The 25,695-nt window shown below is 42.5% G+C and overlaps 1 protein-coding gene across 47 annotated transcripts in view; it reads left to right on the forward strand.

Annotated features, from left to right (window-relative positions):
- LOC141148329 (interferon-induced very large GTPase 1-like) overlaps positions 1–25,695 on the forward strand; it is a 420,233-nt gene that overhangs the window by 52,135 nt on the left and 342,403 nt on the right. For all 47 annotated transcript variants that reach the window (XM_073635660.1, XM_073635670.1, XM_073635662.1 and 44 more), the window contains exons 2-4: positions 7,470–7,578; positions 7,808–8,197; positions 12,724–12,813. In XM_073635660.1, the coding sequence (XP_073491761.1) occupies positions 7,921–8,197; positions 12,724–12,813 (367 nt within the window). In that variant the 5' untranslated portion in view covers positions 7,470–7,578; positions 7,808–7,920. The remainder of the gene's footprint in view (positions 1–7,469; positions 7,579–7,807; positions 8,198–12,723; positions 12,814–25,695) is intronic.

Genomic DNA, 25,695 nt, shown 5'->3' on the forward strand with positions numbered 1-25,695 from the left:
AAATATAATGTACAAGTTACACCTTTTGAATGCAATTACTGAAATAAATCAAGTTTTTCAAAATATTCTAATTTACTGGCTTTCACCTGTATATAGGTATAGGACACGCCCCCTGCCACACCCCCTTAAAGGATAATTAACCTAAAAACAAAAGGTTAATTAAATCCACAAGGGCTTTTTTTTTACTACTATTCCTTTATGTTGGCTTTTAAAATTTACAAATGCAGCAATTTAGAATTTAGATGAAAGGTTTAGCACTGGTAAAAAAACTTTTTGAAGGATAAAAAGTGCATTTTATATACAACTATATGGATCAGACCAAAATGAGGGACAAATGAAGGTGAAAGAGGGACAGAGGGACATTGCTCCAAATCAGGGACAGTTGGGAGCTATGGTCTGACATAGTCAACAAAGGGCCAGTTCCCTTCCTTTCTGCTGCCTGTTCACATAGGTATAAATAACTGAACCAGGATTTGACTGTATTTAATCACATTATGTTTCTTTGCATTATGCCTTACTAACAAGAAATCCTTAACTTGACTGCATTTATTACTAGTGGTTTGTTGACTTGAGATAAGATATTCATATGACTTACAAGTTTATGTTACTCACTCCTTTGTGTCATTCTTGCTACAGTAAACAAAACGGTTTCACCAGTACTGTGTAAGTCTCTTATTACTGGTGTCAATGGGTAATAATAACTGAACCCAGGGTGTCAGAGGTATCAGAGGTGTCAGAGGACTTGCAGAGTTGGGGCAACCAATGGGGTACAGATTCTATCAGCGGCTCTCATGAGGGTAGCCCTACACCTGTGAGTTTAAAAATAAGCAAAAGTTATTTAAGAATGTTACCCCAATACTTCATATTCCTGATATGTGTCTGCTGTACCATGTACTTGTATGAGAGTATCCTGTCCTCTTTGTATTGTTTCTTTATGTGAAATCCCTGGTGTTCCTGCCAGTCCCTCTGCTTTCCCTACTAAAAACTGACCACACTAGGCATGAGAGCACAGCATGGTCACTTCTCTAGCTGTGCTGTGAACTTAGTCTGCTCTCCAATTATCAGACTTGTACTGACATTCCCCCCTGCACAGCTCTTCACTGGGAAGCTTAGTGTGCTGCTGTTTCTCGTCCCACCAGCTCTTATGTAGCTGAGAACAAAGGGAATGTGATCACTTATAAAAAAAAAGGAAAAAAGGTATTTATAATGTATTTTTTTATATATATCTATACACAAATACTATGCCTTTCATTTCTATTTTAAACTGAATGGGTTGTTTTACAAGGTGAGGGTTTACATATACTTTAAAATGCTGTTCACTTTTGGTTTGTTAAAGTGATTGTAAAGCCTCAAATTTCTTAAAATAAAAAAACAAACATGTCATACTTACCTGCTCTGTGCAAGGTTTTTGCACAGAGCAGCCCCGATCCCCCTCTTCCGGGGTTCCCCCGTCAGTGCTCCTGGCTCCTCCTCTTCATCGGGTGCCCTATGGAGAGCCACTTTCCATGAGGGCACCCATGCAAGCACGCTCCCGAGTCCCAATGCTGCGTCCATTGACACAGACAGAGTGACTTGGCCCCACCCCCGGCTCCTCTGTTACTGGATTTGATTGACAGCAGCGGGAGCCAATGGCTCCTGCTGCTCTCCATATATCCAATGAGGAGCTGGAGCCGCTGGGCTCATGCATGTCGTTGGAACAAATGGGTTCAGGTAAGAAAAAGGGGGGCTCTGGGGGGCAGCTGTAGCAAAGAAGGTTTTGCACCTTAAAGAGGTTGTAAACCCTCAGGGTTTTTCACCTTAATGCATTCTATGCATTAAGGTGAAAAACCTTTTGTGCTGCTGCAGCCCTGCGGAGCCCCCCTTTTACTTACCTGAGCCCTTTCCTTCCAGCAACAGGGACGAGCACGGCAGCTCCAGCTGCTTTCTCAGGTCCTCATTGGACAGATTGATAGCAGCAGAAGCCATTGGCTCCCGCTGCTGTCAATCAAATTCAGTGACACAGGAGTTGGGGGGCGGGGCCGAGTCCTGCTGTCTGTATCAATGGACGCAGCAGCAGGACTCTGGAGCGCTCCCACAGTAAGCAAATAATGTCAAAATTCATTCATCATGCATATTCATTATGAATCTTGATGTGCTTTGTGTATTTCTTCCAAATCTGTGCAGTAATCCAGTGTGAAACATTGCCTTTGCCTTTGCAGGAGCTTCCTGTAAAAAAAAAAGACCTGTCACTCCTGCTTTCTCTCCTTGTACAGGATGTCTTGTCTCCGCCCCCTCCTGTGGTTTTCTGCAGGTAGCCTGTAGTAGGTGGGACCTGTTTGACCCTCCTCCCCCACTGCTCTGATTCCTACACAGACTATGTACAGAACAGTGATGATGCCACTGGTAATTTACAAGGCATTTGATGCTCACAAATGCCTTTTATAACCTTTGTGGCTATTGAGGAATATACTCACATTAAAGTGCTCAGAGTTCAGTTTTAATATATATTGTAAAACGTCTGTGTGACGGACTGCCTGGCACCCCGCCTGGGTGCCTTCGCCAAGATAAAACCTCTTGGTTGTATCTGGAACCAAGAACCAGGTATTATAGCTGAGAATTGCACCCAAGAACTAGATAACACATTCACACAATTTTTTACCACACAAAATCAGATAAGAGCCTGATCACATTATCCTAAACAATGCAAACTTTAAACAATAATATCATCAGTACATCTAATAGTACATCTACATGACATCAGAAGGGGGCGGGGTCACCCGGTATGTCACCGGATGGCCCCGCCCTTGCCTATTTAAGAGCTGTCAAAGCGAAGAGAGAGCAGTCGGTGGGAGGCCTCCCGTGGAGGTGGAGTGTTTTCATTTTTGCTATTTTTTTGGTCCGAGTAGCAACTATATACTATATGTATATATACTATATGCTAAAACTCTAAAAAATAAAAAATGTATATATATATTATATTAAAATCCCCAATATCAGTGCAAGTGCTCAATAATAAAGATAAAGTGCAAGTGCTCAGTGTGTATATTCACAGTCCTGAATACTATTTGCAAACACACAAGAATAATAGTCCATAAAGATATCAAGAAAATAAGTGAAACAAATGGTGTCTTCGTGCAATGTGCACTCTCCCCCTGCAGGTGTGCCCTCATATTCATTCCTCAAAGCTCCAAAACGCTGGAGGGGGAAAAATCTATTTTTCTCTATGGAGATGGTTCACATCTCCACTCCATGTCGTCTGAAGCCAAACACCTGAAGCTCAGAAAAGTTCTGGAGCTTTATTTGTAGCTCGAATCGGGCAGATTTGAGCATTTTTGGAACGTTTTTATTCTCATAGAAATTAATGGAAACGCTCCATTTGCGTTGCTTTTGTGCAATTTTCTGCTCAAATGCTAACATTTAAAAAAATAAATAGTAATAATATATAAATAGACAAATGTAAAATAAATACACAAATAACTAAAAATCATCATAAATAAGTAAAAAAATTAATATGTAATACATGAATAAATAAAAACTAACCCCTAATCTTAAAAAAATATTAAAGCGGAGCGCCACCGAAAAAATTTTTTTTAAAAGTCAGCAGCTACAAATACTGCAGCTGCTGACTTTTAAAACATGGACACTTACCTGTCCAGGGCGCCCGCGATGTCGGCACCCGAGGTATCTGTACCCCCCTCCCCCCTGAAAGGTGCCAACTGTGTCACCGGAGGGGGGGGAGGAATCTGATGAGTGGAAGTTCCACTTTTGGGTGGAACTCCACTTTAAATAAATTATTATTACTAATAATAACTATACTAATAATAAAATAACAAACACCCAGACCCAAACAAAAGTTAGTTAGTTATTATTGAAACTAATAATAACACGACGTCCGGAAGTGACGAAACGCGTCAAGGACATAATCTACCGGAAGTGACGTGTGCGCTCCACGCACCGGAAGGTAACTAGGAAGCGAAAGACTAGCTGTACACAGCGCGCATTCCGATACACCTCCCGGGGGACGAAAAATACAGGCACAGTGCACTTTTTTCAAATGCTCAATTATACAGTACATCTGGTACGCATATTTTATGAAGGGGGGAGTGTTTTCTTAAATATTAAATAAACATCCTTAAGCAATATTACGCTATATGGGATTTTATTTTCTCCCTATGTCACACTAACCGAGAGTGCTTTACGCCACCTGGTGGTTGAACTAAGGAGACGGAGAGTTTTAAAGATTACCATTCAAAGGCTTGTGGTTACTGAAATTGTGGCGAGTGCAATCTCACGGGGGGTGACCCCCTCACGCGGTGATCACTCTTGGTGGAAGGATTTCTACGTATTCCTACATACCCACAGACCACAGCTCCATTTTGAACTTTCCTTTTCTCTCCAACATTGGTTCTATATACAGTGTTTTATGATATCGGACACTTAGCACTGCTGCAATAAGTAAAAGAATTCCTATCTAGTTCGGGGGTTAGCAGCTTACAATTTTTATTTAGTCACATATACCAATTTTTTTGGAGCGAGGTTACACTTATTTCTATTTATTTACTGTTACTTTGTATTCATTTAATTTTTTAATATTTGTGTTTTTTTTTTACATTTATTTATTAATGTATTATTATTGTTAATATTCTTATTAGTAGAAGTAGTAATAATAATAATAATAATAAATAACCCTAACCCCCAACTCCTAATCCTAACCCTAACCTACCCTTCACTCTAACCCCTTACCCTAATGCAAAAAAAATAACAAATCAATAATAATCTTAAAAAAATAAATAAATAGTAAGGGAAGTTAAAAAAGCTGAAATACCTAGCAACAAATGATGTAACAGATGATGGTTTTCTCTATTGGCTAATTTAAAAACGCCAAAGCTCAAACACTGCATCAAAACGTTCATGTCAAGCATACAAACGCGCCAAAATCGCATATAAAACCACACAAATAAATGCCAGAAAAACGCTCAAAGATGCTATGCTCAGGTGTGAATGTAGTCTAAGTATGAAAAGTGCGGCGCTTAACACTATATTACATAGTCATGCTCAAGTCCATAAAATAATGTCCAATATACTGGTCCCAAATCAAAGTGGAAGAATCCCACACAGTGCATTTGTTTAATGATGCTCTTTTAAGTTTTCTTTTCTTTTCTTCTTAAACCAAACTAGTTCCCACAAATGCACTCACCATTAATATATGACTCTTTAACTAATAGAAGGTCATACTGAGCTTTTCCAATATTTTGATGGGTTCTCAGGATGTCTGATTCACAGGTAGTTCCCTCTTTTTTGGATGGTCCTTCACCAATATATGGTTGAAAATGCTCTCTCAGGAAACAATCAATCAGCACCAAAAGGATGAAAAAACACATATGCCCCGTACACACGGTCGGACTTTGTTCGGACATTCCGACAACAAAATGCTAGGACTTTTTCCGACGGATGTTGGCTCAACTGCGACTCTTGCGACCCCGGTAATTCCGCCACTGACGGTGACATATAACACGTACGTCGGGACTATCAACGGGGCAGTAGCCAATAGCTTTCATTTCTTAATTTATTATGAGCATGCGTGGCACTTTGTGTGTCGGATTTGTGTACACACGATCGGAATTTCTGACAACGGATTTTGTTGTTGAAAAATTTTATATCCTGCTCTCAAATTGTGTGTCGGAAAATCCGATGGAAAATGTGTGATGGAGCCCACACACGATCGGAATTCCCGACAACAAGGTCCTATCACACATTTTCCGTCAGAAAATCCGACCGTGTGTACGGGGCATTAGTGTAGTATTTATTGGCCAAAGTGCAGATAAAATAATTGCTAAGATTGTACATTCACATTATCAGGTGCCCAGTACAGTACGTCGGCACCAATAACCACACCCCTATGCACAATCAGTCGCCGTTCTGCTCACTGGAGCTGGCATGTGTTCCAAAGACCAGAAACCATCCTAAAAGAGGGAATTACCTGTGAACCACACCACCTGAGAACCCATCAAAATATTGGAAAAGCGCAGTGTGAAAAGAGGAGGAGCAGGACAATCCTATAGTCTCTCAACCCAACCTAGTTACACCCACTATTAAACCTCAATAGCAAAATGTGGTGTATAGAATGTGCAATCCATAAACAGTATTATATCAACATGATAAATGTGTCTACAAATAAAACATCTTAGTGCATAAAATAATTTCCACCCAAGGTATGAAAAGTTGATAGACCATTGGATTAGACCCCATATTTCTTAATTTTCTCAATAGCTTACTGCCCACTTGCTTTACAATATGACCTGAATTTTATGCTGTTATTATGATTGTACCTATTTTGGCCAAACTTCTTCTATGCATTTTGAAAGCAACTGATAATTTGATGATATTGTTCTCCTTCTCCCCATGACACAGTGTGTTCACAATTGGGGTGTCTGGGGGAGGGGAGCAATAACCTATTTATTAGATCATTGCAATTTATTGAAACGTGGCCCTAAACCATTAACATCTTTAACCTTTTTATATGTCATTAATTTCTATAATGTTCTGATTTCTGTCGGTCAGTGTAACAGAAGGCGTCAATGTTACCTTATATTTGTATTCCTGTCTATTTGTTTATGAAAACTCTAATAAAAACATTGAAATATAAATAAAATAAATAATTTCTAATGAAACAATCAATAAATTGCAAATCTTAAACATAACTAGTCTGTGCTGAAAAAAGTGCTCAGTGCAAAGATAAACATTTACTTATGCAACCATAAAGTGCTGAAAAATATGAAGCATGAAATATTGAATGCATAAATAATCAAACAAAAGTCCATTCAATAATCACATGAAAAAGTCCAAAAAATGTGATAAAAGATGGATGTTCTATCCATGTGAACTAACACCCAATGTGTTTCTTCACTATTTGCTCCAAGATCACTCACCAGAAACAATGGCTGGTCAAAAAAAGAGCAGTATGACCTTCTTTTAGTAAGGGGTCATATATTTGTGGTAAATACATTTGTGGGTCACACGTGGTGAAGTGCTGGTTTGGTTTAAGAAGAAAAGGAAGCAAAACTTAAAAGAGCATTATACAAAGCAAGGTGTGGGATTCTTCCACTTTGATTTGTAACCAGTATATTGGACATTATTTTTTTTTATTTTATGGACTTGAGCATGACTATGTTCTATAGTGTTAAGCGCCATACTTTTCATTCTTAATGTTTTAGGTTTAGGAAGAAAACGTAATAGTGCACTATTATATACAGTACAGCATAGTGTGGGATTCTTCCACTTTGATTTGGGACCAGTATACTGGACATTACTTTATGGACTTGAAAACGATTATGTTATATATAGTGTTAGGCTCGTACCTTTCAAATTTAAAATTTTTAGAGCACAGTGTTAACACATTTTTTGTAATTGTGTGTTGTCTTTGTTTTTTTAGAAGCAGTCACCCAATATAATTATCTACATTAAATTAAACTTATATTTTTTCTTCTTAGTTTTCCAACAGCTGCATGTCATTACAAAACCGGAGGATGAATTCATTGCTGAAAGATTTACCAAGGAAAAACAGAACAGTAGATGCTCTTGTTTCAGAACTTTCACCATGTAAGTATCAAGCCATTCAAAATGTTACATTATTTACTCACAGAGAATGATGATATCTGGTATAAAGATTGCAAGGATGACCCCCCTGTATGTGCCTAATTGTGACATCCCAGCAATTGTACTTCAAGCACGTAATATTTTTAAAATTTTATGCAGTGTTTTGTTTGTTTTTTTGGCCTGGAATTCAGGGTTTTAAACTTGTAATTACATTTAAATATTACTTTTTTAGGTCCTTTTTCTTGGTTTTGAATAAACAAGTCCCCTGGCTCATGAACCGTAAAAAGCTTGGCATGAACAATTATTGTCAGGATACGCGGAGCTACAAACGTCATAAAGGAGAACATGCAGAGGACTGTGAGAGATATCATTATGAATGCTCTGGAGAACCTAGAATCCAGGAGCTTCGAAAAATTTAGAAGGAAACTCAATGACTATGAGGTTGATGAGAATTATTCTGTCATACCAAGAAGCCGCTTAGAAAATGCAAACGTGGAAAAAATTGCTGATCTGATCATTGATTTCTATGGGGACACCTATGGGATTAAAATTACACTTGAGGTTCTACACCACATTAATGAGAGGAAAACTGAAGAGAATCTACGTAAAGACTTGGAAAAGGGTAAGAAAAGAGATAACACGACGCAAACCGCAGTGAAATAAAATGTACTTTGCTGTAAAAATCCATGATTTTATTGGATTTCTGCGCTATTGGTCGAGCCAACTGGTAAAAACATTAAGCTCTAGAAAACTACATCAAAGGGCTCTTAAATGGTAATCTAAATGGTTCTTGAATCATAAAGTAAACAAAAATACTTCCTTTTTCTTCCCAGACTGAGCTAAATCCTCCTTCATTTGTGTCTCAGGTGCTTTTCCTTTTGGGATAAGGGTTTTCCAAAAATGAATAAATAAAAGCTGATTATTGTAAGCACCCCTGTCAGTGGTAAATGGTTTGTCTCATCCCTGTAAATTATACAATCTGCAAGAGCGCTTAATCTTTTGGAAAACAACAAACTCACTAACAGGATCACCAGATGAAAATTGAAAGAAAAAAAACTAAAATAGAAAACTAATGCAGCCATCACATACAAAAATTGGTAAGCTGTAATATTATGTTTAATTTTGGGTTTAATCTTGCTTTCAACAACAGAACTAATGCTATTGATCCAGAAGGCAGAAAAATGGACTAGGTGTGGCTAGGTGTTGATTGACAAGCTACAGGCTTGTGAATGAACAGTAAAAATACAGATAGCCAGGCCCCTGGTTATATCTTCTCCTTCTGTAGTGCCTGGGGGTCCCCTTAGTCTGCCTGTAAAGTGTCACATCTGTATGATGAATAGAACCAGCTGCAGCAAAACTGACATTTCTAATGAAAAAAGAAACATTTAAATTGACTCACGGTTGGCCCTCCCCCCCCCCCCCATACATTCCAGGCCCTGTGGATTTTAAAAGGAACCCCATGACAACATTTTTAAAAAAAGACTGCGTGGGGTCCCCCCCAAAGTCCATACCAGACACTTACCCAAGCACGCAGTCTGGCAGGCCAGGAAAGGGGGAAAGAGCAAGCACCCTCTCCTGAACCATACCAGGCCACATGCCCTTAAAATGGGGGGAGCACCTTGTCCTCATGTTGATGAGGACAAGGGCCTCTTTCCGACAACCCTGGGTGGTGGTTGTGGGGGTCTGCGGGCAGGGGGCTTATCAGAATCTGGAAGCCCCCATTTAACAAGGGGACCCCAGATCCCCGCCTCCCTATGTGAATGAGTATGGGGTACCATGTACCCCTACCCATTTACCAAAAAAGTGTAAAGGTAAATAAAGACAGTACAAACGTTTTTGACCTTTTTGTTTTTTTTTTAAATAAAAAAAATGTCCCCTAATGTAGATCCATCATCAATTACGATGCTGCCACCAAAGCCGAACCCAGAAAAAGAAAAAAAAAAACTCTGCTCACCATGAATGCTCCCATGGTCTGCCTGCCATGCCATGTGGCATTTCTTAACCACTTTAATACAGGGCACTTATACCCCCTTCCTGCCCAGGCCCATTTTCTGCGCTGTAGCATTTTGAATGACAATTGCGCGGTCATGCAACACTGTACCCGAACAAAATGTTTATCATTTTTTCCAATAAATAGAGCTTTCTTTTGGTGGTATTTGATCACAACTGCTTTTTTTAAATTTTTTGCTAAACAAATAAAAAAAGACCGAAAATTTTGAAAAGAAAGTTTTTTTGTTTGTTATAAAATGTTGTAAATAAGTAAGTTTTCTTCTTCACTGATGGGCACTGATGATGAGGCACTAATATGCAGCAATGATATGCAGCACTGATGGGCACTAATAGGTGGCACTGATGGGCACTGATGGTTGGCACTGATAGGGCTCCCCGCCCCAAAGCACCCCCCATGTTGAGGGCATGTGGCCTAGTATGGTTCAGGAGGGGGGCACTTCCTCATTCTATTTTCCTGACCTGCCAGGCTGCATGCTCGGATAAGGGTCTGGTATGGATTTTGGGGGGACCCCACACAGTTTTTTTTTTTACATATTGGCATGTTTTTATTTCATAATGTTTAGCCACCTCAATACAGGGCACTTACACCCCCTTCCTGCCCAAGCCATTTTTCAGTTTTCAGCGCTGTCGCACTTTGAATGACAATTGCGCGGTCATGTTACACTGCACCTTAATTAAATTTTTATCATTTTTTCCCCACAAATAGAGCTTTCTTTTGGTGGTATTTGATCACCTCTGCGTTTTTTATTTATTGCGCTATAAACAAAAGAAGAGGGACAATTTTGAAAAAACACAATATTTTTTACTTTTTGCTATAATAAATATCCAATTTTTTTTTTTTTTTTAACAAATTTTTTCCTCAGTTTAGGCCGATATGTAATCTTCTACATATTTTTGGTAAAAAAAAATTGCGATAAGCGTATATTGATTGGTTTGCGCAAAAGTTATAGCGTCTACAAAATAGGGGATAGATTTATAGCATTTTTATTATTTATTTATTTTTTACTAGTAATGGCGGCGATCTGCGATTTTTATTGTGACTGTGATATTGCGGCGGACACATCGGACACTTTTGACACATTTTTGGAACCATTCACATTTATACAGCGATCAATGCTATAAAATTGCATTGATTACTGTGTAAATGTGACTGGCAGGGAAGGGGTTAACACTAGGGGGCGCTCGAGGGGTTAATGTATGACCTAAGGAGGTGATTCTAACTGTGGGGGGAGGGGACTGACTGGGGGAGGTGACCGATCGCTGTCCCTATGTACAAGGGACACGCCATCGGTCTCCTCTCTGACAGGACGTGGATCTGTGTTTACATGCACAGATCCACGCTCCTGCTCTGTTACCTGGCAATCGCGGGTGCCCGGCGGACATCGCGGCCGCCGGGCACGCGCACTGGGTCCCGAGCGACGCAGCGGGCACGCGCGCGCCCCCTAGTGGCTCGGGACGGCGAGGACGTCATATGACGTCCTCCCAGAACAATAGAAGCCTCGTCCAGCCGTCATATGACGGTGGGCGGTGGCTTAGCGGTTAGTTGCCGGCAAGTTTTGTTTACATTTAGCTGTCAGTGAGGAACCATGAGCCATCTGGTCTCGACGTGGCGGTCGGCTTCCCAGCCCGCTCCTTAGCAACCAGCTTTTGGGGGAGACCCCCCACACTGTTTCTGACAAATACCGCATGTTATACCTCCAGAAAAACCCTGGTTATGAATTTACATATAAGTCAAATATCCTATTATTTTGCTCTTACCTCTAAATTTTCTAAATGAAGTCTCTAAATAAATCTTAGTGAAGATGTCCTCATTCTGGTTGTCTTCAGGGGATTGTTCCTTTTATCCTTTCAGCCTGACTAAGGCATGTTCCATTAATTTCTTTCCTACTGTAGTCACCCCTGCTTGTAACTCAGCACATGAAAGCATATGCATCAAGAAATGTCCTCCATACAAAATTCTATTTTCCTAATACAGACCTCTCACAGTAAATAGTTATGTCACATTCTCCATTTCATCCACTCAAAAAATGCTCCCTATGGAACCGATTATAAAATCAGCCTCTAGATGTCAGGTTTCTAAAGTACAAGCTTTTTGGATCCAAGAATCGATTACGTGTTTATGGTTACAGACAGAACTGTACATTGGGTCCAGAATTACATTCATTCCAAGGTCACATAGTTCTATTTAAACCAAAAAGTTTACCCTGCCAACCTTCTGAGATCCTGATAGTTATCCCTTGGATTTAGTGTCTATCCTTCAAGCATATCTGGAAGCAATGGAACCTTTAAACTCTGACAGTCTTTTCATCATCCCTCCCTGGATGAAAAAGAGATGCAGTCTCTTCAAGAACTATAGTTACTTGGATAGTAAATACAATACAAAAGGCCTTAAAGTTAAAAAAAAAAAAAAACTTTCAACAAGTTCAGGCAGTCTACAAGAAGCATGGCTACATCATGGGCAGAAAACTGTAGGGTTTCTCCCAAAACATTTTGTAAGGCAGAAACCTGGTTGTTAATTCACACTTGACTTTATTATAGAGTAGATCCGGCAGATGGATTTGGCAGATGTGTCCTGGGCTACTAAATATGTCATGATTTATAACTTTTTTTTTTCATTTCTCCCAAGTATGTGATATTTAAAATGCATTGGTATGCTACCGTGGTGCTCTAGGAAACCAGAACATTGTATATTTACCTTATAATAATTTTCCCTTCCTGGTACATTATGTGGCAGTATCCTTAGACTTGTAGTAATTGGAAGAATGCAGAGGTCTCTCCTGCAGATACAGTACCATTAGGTTAGGGGGATGGAGCTTAACCCATTGGTATGCTGCTATTGCATGCACCAGGAAGGGGAAATGCCAGTTTTACAATTTTCCAATTTCTGTTTTTTTTGTGCCCTTGTTAGAATAGAATATTACTTGATTTCTGTCTCATTGATATGACAAGGAGTTGTGAGAGGAAATGTCCATAAAAAAAGAGAGAAAGAACTTAACCCTTCCACACTACAATAAAAATGTTTTGCTGGAAGGGGCTTTTCATTTTGTCTGCCACCTCTAGATAGGTGGGAAGATTTGATGATATCATCTGCAGATTTATGAAAACATGTTAATGTGGCTTTTACATTTTATCTTTCAGTCTATCGTCCCAGCTTTTTAAATGCAGTATTTGCAAGAAAAAACATGGAGTTTCTTTCACATCAGCTGTTTGGTTGGATTCTCCCATCAGGTAAATCACAGTTAAATATCAATATGAATGTTAGCAATTTATAACAATTTACCTCTCATTGCAGGAAAACATTGAAAATACACGGATACTTTGAAAATATACAAATCATTTAAATGACAGGCTTCAGGCATTCCTTAAAGCCTAACTACAGTTTTTATTTAATTTTTTTACCCCAGGAGGGGCCGCTGAGTATGACATGGGTTCTCCTGAAATAGCTCAGAGCCTGCCAGTCACAAGCACAGTTCTATGCACACCGACCATACAGACTCAGTCTACGGAATGTCTTTCTATAATTTATTGCTGAAGAACTTGAAACAGGAGAGGGGTTCAGAGGTTTCAGGACACTCTAAAAACAATAGTAGCAATCAATAGGAAAACAAACTTCTAGCTCAGATCCTTATAGTAGCAGGCACGCAAGACATTCCCACAGTTGGTATTACTCACAATGTCTGCCAGTGCCACCCAGCATCCATTCATAGGCCATCAGTGAGGGAGATAAAATATCCTTCTCCAGACCAGTACTTAAGAACAAAGCTCTCCAGCAAAACTCCATTAGGAATCATCTCCAGGCCCCTCAACTCCTGGTAAGGCCTGGACTGCAATTTCTTGTTTCTCACTAGCTATCTCCCAGAAGTAGAAGCCCCAGGAGAACTGGAACCCTCCCTGGAGAGCTGCTCCACTGACTGAAATGAAGCCAAATACAAAATTTAGCCTGACAGCCTAACTAGACGAGGGAGCTATATCACTTTAAATAGTTTGTTTGGGCCAAGCTGAACCTAAAAAACTATTTCCATTATGATAATGTTAGACTATGAGCTGTGAGAAAAATATACTAAAGGTGACAGAGAAGCTGCTAACACAAAGGTAGTATAACTGACCTTATTACATAAATCTTAAACAATAGTGTAGCGCCAATCTTATAGAATATACAAATAATAGAGTTGGGTGACAAGTTCAACCCGAGCATGAGTTCGGGCCAAACATAGACTGTTCAGCCGGTTCGTCCAACACCCAAATTTGCAGAGTGTTCCATGGGCGTTCTCCCCGCCAAATGCCCTGCAATGTGCTACACGCTGCACAGTGCAGTTTTCACCCTGATTGGGCAAAGCTTTGCCCAATCAGGGCACATTATAAGCTGGTTGTTAAGGAATGGGGCCGGGAAGCCACAGCATCCTTAACAACTGTTGAGTCAACAGCTGTTAATGGGTTTCCCGCTGATAGCTGAATGAAAAAAAAAAAAAATTGCCGGTTAAGAAAAAAAAAAATGCGTGGGGTCCCCCCCACCATTTTAAGGGAAACCAAAATGTAAAAAAAAAAAAAAAAAAAAAACACAAAAAACGGTGTGGGCCCCCTTCAAAATTCATACTGGACCCTTATCCAAGCATGCAGCCTGGCAGGTCAGGAATTGGGGGGGTCAAGCCCCCCCTCCTGAACTATACCAGGCCACATGCCCTCAACATAGGATGGTGGGTGCTTTGGGGCAGGGGGCTCTGCCGATCCAGCATTTTTGACAGTCTGTGACATCCCAAGGGGCGGTGCCACCAGTTGATGTAGCCAGGTGGCCCCGCCCTTACCTATATAAGAAATGTCAAATGGCGGAGTCTGCAGTAGGTGGCCAGCCTTCATAGACTGTGGGAGGGTTTTTTTTTTTTTTTTTTCGGGTCGGTGGGTGGTGTGATTGATGATGGATTAGGGGACACTATTTTTTAATTAAGGAATTGTCAAAAACTGTGTTTTTTAATGACTTTGACACTTTTTTGGTGAATAAGAACCATACTCATTCACATGGGAGGGCCGGGATCTGACATCCTCCTTGTTAAAGGGGCCTCCAGATCCCGAAAAGCCCCCTGCCCGCAGACCGGACACAGTTGTGGGGATGATGCCCTTGGCTTGGTAGGGTTCAGGAGGGGGGCACTTGCTAGTCCCCCCCTTTCTTTGACCTGCCAGGCTGCATGCCCAGATAAGGGTCTGGTATGGATCTTGGGGGAGACCCCACGCCATTTTTAAAAAAAAATTTGGTGCGGGGTTCCCCTTAAAATCACTACCAGACCCGAAGGGCCTGGTATGGACCTGGGGGGGACAACATTCCATTTTTTGCAATCGCGAGTCATTTTAAATGCGATTGTGCCACTTTACAGGCAGACTAAGGAGACCACCCAAGTAGTATATTTAGGGGAATTTTTAATTTTTATTGTTGCACTATAAGCATCATTAAAATCACTGCTCCTGAAAAAATTATTGTTCTTAAAAACACATTTTGCATTGATACATGTCCCCTAGGACAGTACCCAGACCCCCATACCCTTTTTATGGCCAATTACTTGCTTATAAGCCTTCAAAATTGGCACTTTGGATTTTCCATGTTTGGCTCCCATAGACTTCAATGGGGTTTGCTATTTGGGTTAAAACTAGTCCCCTGTTCGAGAGTTCTGCTGTTAACCGAACAGGGGGTGTTCGGCCCATCTCTAATAAATAATAATACAATCTCTGACATATAGTGACATATGATGACAAAAACACATGAAAATAAAGTGTTAGAAAGACCAATGATGATAAAAATGTATAAAGTCCTGCAGTGTGTGTAATACGAAATAAAGCCAAAAGAAACGTGTTCCAGTGATGGCAAAGTACATGGATCTACAGTATGTTCAAATAACCAGCCACCAACATTAAGTAGATTCAATGCTCACCAGAACAAAAGCCTACCATTACAGAAGCATGTCAGCCTGTGTAAGAACAAAATAAACCAGTGCCCAAGTGTCCAATTACCAACACCATGTGAAATCAAAACTCACCAGAATCATTGGCTACCATTACAGCAGCATGAACGCCAGAGTACATATAAAATCCAACAGGGATCAGTGTGGCAACTCACTCCCAGTGGTACCTTCTGGTGATCCCAGCTGAGGATAAATAAAGCACACCAGGAGCTCAGAGAAATGTCATATTGTAGTAATTTTATTCATCATACAGGTACATTAGCAAAAAAACAAGGCAATGGATGCAAAGAACTCACATGTAAACCACTGCCGACCTGTAATCATGCAGTGGCATGACGTCAGCACCAGAGTATACACCCCAATGTGTTTTGTCCAATAGGACATTATCAAGGGATCACCTGGTATTGACGTCTTCACATATTTTTAAAAAACAATATACCCATTCGCAGGAGCATGTAATTCGTAATTGTGTCCTCGCCAGCGGAAGTTGTAAATCGGCCATCTTGCCAAAGACCTGGAAGTGACCCAAGTGGCCATGTGTGAGTTGGGCCGGTGTTTCATCATATTTGGCAACCCGTCAGAATGTGTAACGGAAGTGACGTTTCGTTGCCGCCATCTTGCTACACCCCTCACTCCTCCATAGTAAGGATACACTGAGAAGGGGGAAAGCCGACATCTTGTTACACCAATCGGAGTTTTGCATTTTACACTTATTTTTAACAGTAAACTGAGGTTATATAGTGAAATACAGTACTTAGAACTCCGTCTGACTGGTTTTAAAAGCAGCGGCAAGCCTGCTGATCTCACAGGTTTGCTAATCTGACAGAAGTTCACTGCTTTTAAAATTAAACATCTAAACAGTCAGACAGGGTTCTAAGTCCTGTATTTCACTATATAACCTCAGTTTACTGTTAAAAATAAGTGTAAAATGCAAAACTCCGGTGGGTGTAACAAGATGTCCGCTTGCCCCCTTCCCACTCTATCCTTACTGTAGGCAAGTGCGGGGTGTAGCAAGATGGCGGCCATGAAACGTCACTTCCGTTACACTTTCTGACAGGTCGCCTAATCTGATGAAACATCGGAAACTGTATCACGTCCATTTTTCTATAGGTACGAAAATGGTATAGCGGCTATGTTCCCTAAGACCGGAAGTTGACACACGGCCATATTGATGTAATAATACTGACCAATTAAATGTAAATACCACATCCAGAGATCATTTAGAATCACAACCAGTATATTATGGCATCATAATTCAAAAACATATTTAAAAAACATTAGTGACACGTTGCATTTAAAAACAAGAACAAAAATATGCGAATTGGTATTTTAGTTTAAACAATAAGTCAGAAACATTAAATTCTCATGTAGTTTAAGAAACCTGTATCATCTAAAAAGTACAAAATATTAATGATATTGTATGTGATGGCTGGAGATGAAAATGCTTATTGCAAACCCAACCACAACACCCTAGAGCTAAAAAATATGTGTGACCCAACACTTTTGAAAAAGTTAAAGGGGAACTCTAGAGATACTGAAAACCCTTGTTTCCATCCAACAAAAGATGCAAGCAGTAAAATGGGTTAATCAAGTCTTTAAAGACTAATCATCTGTTAGGTCATTGCCCAAACAATAGAGGGACAAGTTAGTAACCACCAAGGGGAATGCCTCATACTATATCAGTATAGCACAGTAAAGCATCTATAGGGAACACTATATATGCAACAAAAGTGGGATGTGTTACTATACAGTATGTCAATAGAATAGTTAATCTCCTAATCAACATGTAACCCATCTGGGGCATGTGTATTAATTGTTCCCGTACTGTAGGGAGCCATGTTCCCAATGCTGTAGGGAACAATATACAGTGCCTTGAAAAAGTACTCATACCCCTTGAAATTTTCTACATTTGTAATGTTACAACCAAAAACATAAATGTATTTTATTGGGATTTAATGTGATAGACCAACACAAAGTGGCACATCATTGTGAAGTGGAAGGAAAATGAAAAATGGTTTTCAACAATTTTTACAAATAAATATGTGAAAAGTGTGGGGGGTACATTTGTATTCAGCCCCACTGAGTCAATACTTTCTAGAACTGCCTTTCACTGCAATCACAGCTGCAAGTCTTTTTGGGGATGTCTTTACCAGCATTGCACATCTAGAGAGTGACATTTTTGCCCATTTTTCTTTGCAAAATAGCTCAAGCTCTGTCAGATTGGATGGAGAGCGTCTGTGAACAGCAATTTTCAAGTCTTGCCACAGATTCTCAATTGGATTTAGATCTGGACTTTGATTGGGCCATTCTAACACATGAATATGCTTCGATATAAACCATTCCATTGTAGTTCTGGCTGTATGTTTAGGGTCATTGTTCTGCTGGAAGGTGAACCTCTGCCCCAGTCTCAAGTCTTTTGCAGACTCTAACAGGTTTTCTTCTAAGATTGCCCTGTATTTGGCTCCTTCCATCTTCACATCAACTCTGACAACATGATGATGCCACCACCATGTTTCACGGTGGGGATGGTGTGTTCAGAGTGATGTGCAGTGTTAGTTTTCCACCACTCATCGCGTTTTGCTTTTAAGCCAAAAAGTAAAGTTTTGGTCTCATCTGATCAGAGCACCTTTTTCCACATGTCTGCTGTGTCCCCCACATGGCTTCTAGTAAACTGCAAAGGGGACTTCTTATGGCTTTCTTCTTGCCAGTCTTCCATAAAGACCAGATTTGTGGAGAGCACGACTAATAGTTGTCCTGTGTACAGATTCTCCCACCTGAGCTGTGGATCTCTGCAGCTCCTCCAGAGTTACCATGGGCCTTTGGCTACTTCTCTGATTAATGCTCTCCTTGCCCGGCCTGTCAGATTAGGTTTGCAGTTGTGCCATACTCTTTCCATTTTCGGATGATGGATTGAACAGTGCTTCGTGAGATGTTGAAAGCTTGGGTTTTTTTTTTTTTATAACCTAATCCTGCTTTAAACTTCGCTGGGTTTTTTGCCTTCCTCTGGATCAACTGTGGGTATAGGTTTGTGTATATGGGATTGTATTATTATTTTTTTTTTTTTTCGGTTGAACTAGATGGACTTGTGTCTTTTTTCAACTTGACTAACTATGTAACTATATATCAGTACACTAGATCAGTACACAGTACACTGCTGCGGATTAATCCACCCAAAGTCAAAAGTGATGAAATAGACCACTCTCTGCCCCCTGGCCCCCACTAAACACAGGGGAGACCCAGAGAAGTTTTTTTTCTAAACAGCTACACAGCGGGAGTCAGGAGATTAGCTGATTGGTGGACAGGATTTGGGAGTCCCCGCCCGCTCACCTCACCCCCTCCCCTAGTTTCATTCAGCCCTAGTTACCCGGCTCTGTGGTGCCCAGGAGGAAGGGAGGGGACCAGGTGTACCAGCAGTGCACAGCTGGTCCTGGGCTCCCAGCTCCAGAGGAACCACCTGCAGGACAAGCACTGCACCCCGCGACCTAGGTAGAAGATGCTGTGCAGACCAGGTACTGGGTGGACTAACATTGATGGGCACTTATGAGGCTGTGCTTATGGGCACTGATCAGGCTGCATTAATGGACACTGGTGTGGCTGTATTAACGGGCACTGGTGTGGCTGCATTAATTGGCACTGGTGTGGTTGCATTAATGGGCACTGGTGTGGCTGCATTAATGGGCACTGGTGTGGCTGCATTAAAGTGCACTGATGGGCAGTGATCAGGCTGCAATTATGGGCACTGGTGTGGCTGCGCTGATGGGCACTGATCAGGCTGCATTCATGGGCACTGGTGAGGCTGCATTAATGGGCACTGGTGAGGCTGCACTGATGGACACTGATCAGGCTGCATTAATAGGCACTGGTGTGGCTGCGCTGATGGGCACTGATCAGACTGCATTAATTGGCACTGGTGAGGCTGCGGTGATGGGCACTGATCAGGCTGCATTAATGGGCGCTAGTGTGGCTGCGCTGATGGGCATTGATCAGGCTGTATTGATAGACACTGGTGAGGCTGCAATAATGGGCACTAGTGTGGCTATGCCCTGTCCTATGCCCAATAGTTTAATGCTTTTACTTATGTTTTATGCGCAATTGCGTAAAGTTTGTATACTGTTTTTGTGTGTGTTTGCAAAATGAAAGTGGCCAGTCTGGATGAAGTCCAGTGCCAAATTTTTGTCCCAGTCTAGCCCTGTATATAAATATGTAACATCTACAGTCGCTAAGTAAGTATCCTCTTTTAAATCATAGTTACATAGTTGGTCAGGTTGAAAAAAGACACACGTCCATCTAATTCAACCATAAAAATAAAAAACCCACAGGAAGGCGAAAAACCCAGCAAAGCATGATCCAATTTGCTACAGCAGAGAAAAAATTCCTTCCTGTTCCCCCCGAGAGGCAATCGGATTGTAACGAAACGTCCCACACTCCGCTTGACTGCCTTCGCCATATACCGCTTCCTTTCAGTTTGAATATAGATTTCATATTTTTCAACCACTTGCAACCAAGAACTAGGCAGTACTCGTTTTGGCTGCTGAACATGAACTGTTTATTGAAACACAGAGGTAACACTCGGGACAATCCCCCCTCCCTTTGCATTCAGGGTGGGGTAGACTGTCCAATCAGCAGGGAGAGCTGTTGGAAGAATTCCCCCCTCCCTCCACACAGCAAACACACATACACATCCCATAATACTTTTCTCCCAAGGCAGACAGACACAAAAGAACATTGGAATACAGCCACATCGCCAAACAACCCAGCAAAGAGTCCACAACAGTATGAGACAATATACAATATATATATATTTACACAACATTCCAGTGTGGCTGTACAGTGAGTCTGATTAGTACAGATCAGACTGGGGTTCTCGGTCACCCTGTGCCCCTAATAGACGCAGGGTTACTTAGACATAGGAGGTGCATGGGGAGCTGAAACAAGAGTTTCCCAACCTCTCCAAGGGATTCTGGGTTCCACTGGCCCCCCTGCCCAAAGTGACTCCCGTCACACGGATATTCCCTGGATTAACTTTACCTATAAATGTTAGTACCCAGTTATATTATGTACATTTAGGAAAGAATCCAGGCCTTTCTTAAAGCAATCTACTGGGCTGGTCAGAACCACCTTTTGGAGGGAGTCTATACCACATTTTCACAGCTCTTACTGCGAGGAAACCTTTCTGGAGATTAAATCTCTTTTCCTCTAGCGTAAAGAGTTCCCCCTTGTCCTCTGTGTTGGCCCTAAAGTGAATAACTCAACACCAAGTATATGGACCACTTATAGGGATGAGCCAAACACCCCCCCGGTTCAGTTCACAGCAGAACATGTGAACAGGCAAAAAATTTGTGCGAACATGTGAACATTGTTAAAGTCTATGAGACATGAACATGAATAATCCAAAGTGCTAATTTTAAAGGCTTATATGCAAGTTATTGCCATAAAAAGTGTTTGGGGACCCGGGTATTGCCCCAGGGGACAATATCAATGCATGTTTCCCATGTTCATAACAGTCCTGCAGCAAAATTACATTTCTAAAGGAAAAAAATGTCATTTAAAATTGCTTGTGGCTGTAATGTATTGTCGGATCCGGGCAATATACATGAAAAAAACAGCGTGGATTCCCCCCCCCCAGTCCATTACCAGGCCCTTCAGGTCTAGTATGGATATTAACTGGAACCCCGCGCCAATTTTTTTTTTAATGGTGTGGGGGTCCCCCCAAAATCCATACCAGGCCCTTTAGGACAAGGGCCTCATCCCCACAAGGCTTGCAGGGTGGTTGTAGGGGTCAGCGGGCGGCGGGCTTATCAGAATATGAAGTCCCCTTTGACAAGGGGGCCCCCCATGTGAATAGGTATCAGGTACATTTTACCTCTACCCGTTCAACAAAAAAAGTCAAAAAAGTAAAAATGACAGGAGACAGTTTTGGACAATTCCTTTATTAAAAAAAAAAATAGAAACTGTCCCGCGATGTCCATCTGTCTTGAATCATGGCGCCGATGGTCCAGAAAAAAAACAAAAACAGAAAAACTCAGCCCCCATGGGAGGCCTCCCCACGACTGCGGTCTTTTTGCTTTGACAGCTATTATATAGCCAAGGGCAGGGCCACCCACTGATGTGACAGCACATGACATCAGAAGGGGTGGGGTCACTCGGTTACGTCACCGGGTAGCCCCGTCCTTGCCTATATAACAGCTGTCAGCGGGACGCCTCCCATCGAGGCAGAGGTTTTTTTTCTACTTATCGGGTCCGGAATTAAGACCATGATGCATGTTTTTTAAACTACATGAGAATTTTATATTTCTGATTTGTTGTTTAATCTTAAATACCCATTCACGTATTATTGTTATTTTTGTTCTTGTTTTTAAACGCAATGTGTAATTAATATTTTTTAAATACATTTTTGGATTAGGATGCCATAATATACCAGTCGTTATTCTAATGCCCTGTACACCCGGTCGGATTTTCCGACGGAAAATGTGTGATAGGACCTTGTTGTCGGAGATATATATATATATATATATATATATATATATATATATATACACACTGTATTCAGTTTAGCTAGATCCTTTTCTTCTCTTCCTAATATACTGACAGGCAGGCGTTTTTACAGTATTTCCAGCTACTGTACTGTGTACCCTGCACAGTCTCACCTACAGTATAGCAACCTGCAGCCGGGTGCTTGTGTAGGCTCATTGAAGTATTTCCAGCTACTGTACTGTGTACCCTGCACAGTCTCACCTACAGTATAGCAACCTGCAGCCAGGTGCTTGTGTAGGCTCATTGAAGTATTTCCAGCTACTGTACTGTGTACCGTGCACAGTCTCACCTACAGAAAAGCTACCTGCAGCCAGGTACTTGTGTAGGCTCATTGAAGTATTTCCAGTTACTGTACTGTGTACCCTGCACAGTCTCACCTACAGTATAGCTACCTGCAGCCAGGTGCTTGTGTAGGCTCCTTGAAGTATTTCCAGCTACTGTACTGTGTACCCCGCACAGTCTCACCTACAGTATAGCTACCTGCAGCCAGGTGCTTGTGTAGGCTCTTGACGTATTTCCAGTTACTGTACTGTGTACCCTGCACAGTCTCACCTACAGTATAGCTACCTGAAGACAAGTGCAGGTGTTATTCTAATAATACTACAGGCAGGCAGTTGATTCTGCTAGCTGCAGTATAATCGATTATATATATATATATATATATATATATATATATATATATATATATATATATATATATATATATATATATATATATATATATATATATATATATATATACATATTCCAGTTTTGTGAAGCTCACTGCAGGCCAACAGTATGCCTGGAAGGCCAACAAGGAGAGGCAGACAGTCACAAGCTAATAAAAGAGGGCAAGCAGGCTCTGTGTCTAGAGGCAACAGTGCTGGTCATGGACACGGTGCATCCTCATCAGCACGTGGCCGTGGGACACACTTGGCCTTTTTTTCGGCAGCTGGCCGTGTTAAGCCGCAACATGCGGAAGACTTGGTCGAGTGGATGACCAAGCCATCCTCATCCTCCTCATCCTCTCTCACCCAGGCTCAGGGTACTTTGTCTGGCAAAAAAGCTGCCAACGCAACCTCTTCCCTTGGCTCAATGGCATCAGTGACTTCTTCCCTAGCCTCACCATGTCCTCCTGAGGAGTCCCTCGAACTGTTTGACCACAGTGTTGGGTACATGCTCCAGGAGGATGCCCAGCGTTTTGAAGGCTCTGATGATGGTACTGAGCTAGATGAAGGCAGTAACGTAATCCTGGACAGGGGGGGTGCCCAAGAAGGACAGCAATCTGGCAGTCATGTTCCCCCTGCTGAAGCATACTGCCAGTTTTGTTCCAGCGATGAGGAGGGAGGGGATGATGAGGTCACTGACTCAACGTGGGTGCCTGATAGGAGAGAGGAGGAGGAGGAGGAGGCACATCACCAATGAGGCAGGATGCCCTCCAGGGGCCAGCCTAAGGGCAGCACACTGACAGCATCACACCGCAGAGCTCCGCATGTGCAGGGCGCTGCTGTCTCTGCGCGTTATTCCAAAAGTTCTTTGGTGTGGGCCTTTTTTGAGACGAGTGCATCAGATCGCACCGCTGCTATTTGCAACATATGTCTCAAGCATATCCCGCGTGGCCAAAACATCTCTCACTTGGGCACCACATGCTTGACCAGACATATGTTGACCTGCCATGCAGTTCGTTGGCAAGCGTACCTTAAAGACCCACACCAAAGACCAAAGAGGACCTCTCCTTGCTCCTCATCAGCTGGGATCTCCAACCCCACTATACCTTTAGTCCTCTCTGAGACCTGCACTGAGAGGAATGAAGGTGTAGAATTAGATGTGTCACAGCCAAGTACTTGTGGGCAATGTGCTATCGGTACACCGATGTCAGATTGTACCAGGCAAATTTCCCTACTCCAGCTGCTTCACCGCAGAAAGAAGTTCGCTCCCAGCCATCCACATGCCCAGCGGTTGAATGCTAACTTGGCAAAATTGCTAGCACTTCAACTGCTACCTTTTCAGCTTGTAGACTCTGCCCCCTTCCGTGAGTTTGTGGAATGCGCGGTTCCTCAGTGGCAGGTTCCAAAACGCCACTTTTTCTCACGGAAGGCGATCTCGGCTCTCTACCGGCATGTGGAAGGCAATGTCTTGGCCTCACTGGACAGGGCGGTGAGCGGTAAGGTGCATATTACTGCTGACTCATGGTCCATGAGGGACATTACCTAAGTTTCACGGCGCATTGGGTGACTCTGCTCTCAGCTGGGAAGGATGCAGGACAAGGTGCAGTAGTGTTGGAGGTTGTTCCGCCACCATGCCTCCAAAATGCCACTACTGGTGATTCTGACACACCTCTCTCCTCCACCCCCTCCTCTTCTTCTTCCTCCATGGCCTCTTCCTGTGCTTTGTCCTCAGAACCAGCGGTGCTCCGTAGGCGTTCAAGGGGCTACGCAAGTACGCAGGCCAAAAGATGCCATGCGGTGCTTGAGCTGGTGTGCTTGGGGGGCAGGAGCCACACTGGGGCAGAGATTCTGTCAGCTCTGCAGGGGCAGGTTCAGAGGTGGTTGACGCCATGCCAACTTAAGGCAGGAATGGTGGTTTGCGACAATGGCACCAACCTCCTCTCCGTCCTCCGACAAGGACAAATGACCCATGTGCCCTGTTTGGCTAACGTCCTTACCTTGGTGGTGCAGCGGTTCTTGGGCAGGTATCCAGACCTACAGGATGTCCTGAGGCAGGCCAGGATAGTCTGTGTGCATTTCCGCCGGTCATATAATGCCAGTGCTCAGCTGGCAGACCTCCAAAAGGAATTTAACCTGCCCAAGAACCGCCTAATCTGTGACATGCCCACCAGGTGGAACTCAACGTTGGCCATGCTGCAGCAGCTGCACACGCAGCAGAGGGCCATCAATGAGTACCTGTGCGACTATAGCACCAGGACAGGGTCAGGGGAGCTTGTTTTTTTTTTCCCATGCCAGTGGGCCATGATCAGGGATGCATGCACTGTCCTGTCACCATTTGAGGAGGCCACGAGGATGATGAGCAGTGACACTGCATGCATCAGTGACACTGTACCCCTTGTCCACCTGTTGGAGCATACGCTGCATGGAATAAGGGACAAGGCACTTGAGGCAGAACAGAGGCAGGAAGAGGAGGACTTCCTTAGCTCTCAAGGCCCCCTTTATCCAGACAGTGTTCCTGCGTGCCCGCCGATCACACAGGAAGAGGACGAGGAGGAGGAGGAGGAGGAGGATTGTGTCAGCATGGAGGTTGAGCCTGGCACTCAGCATCAGCAGCAGTCTTTAAGGGATCATTTACAGTCCCAAGAAACCCATGGACTTGTACGTGGCTGGGAGGAGGTGGCTGCGGATCATGTCATCATTAGTGACCCAAAGGACTCCGGACCGAATGCCTCAGCAAACCTACGCTGCATGGCCTCCCTGATCCTGCAAAGCCTGCGGAAGGATCCTTGTATTCGTGGTATCAAGGAGAGGGATCAATACTGGCTGGCAACCCTCCTTGATCCACGTTACAAGGGTAAGGTTGCGGACCTTATCTTGCCGTCGCAGAGGGAGCAGAGGATGAAACATCTTCGGGAGGCCTTGCAGAAAGATCTGTGCAACGCGTTCCCAGAGACTGGGATGTCACAAACTCCTATTCC

Source organism: Aquarana catesbeiana, linkage group LG06, assembly GCF_042186555.1.
Source record: "Aquarana catesbeiana isolate 2022-GZ linkage group LG06, ASM4218655v1, whole genome shotgun sequence".
In the NCBI taxonomy this organism is placed as follows: Eukaryota; Metazoa; Chordata; class Amphibia; order Anura; family Ranidae; genus Aquarana; species Aquarana catesbeiana.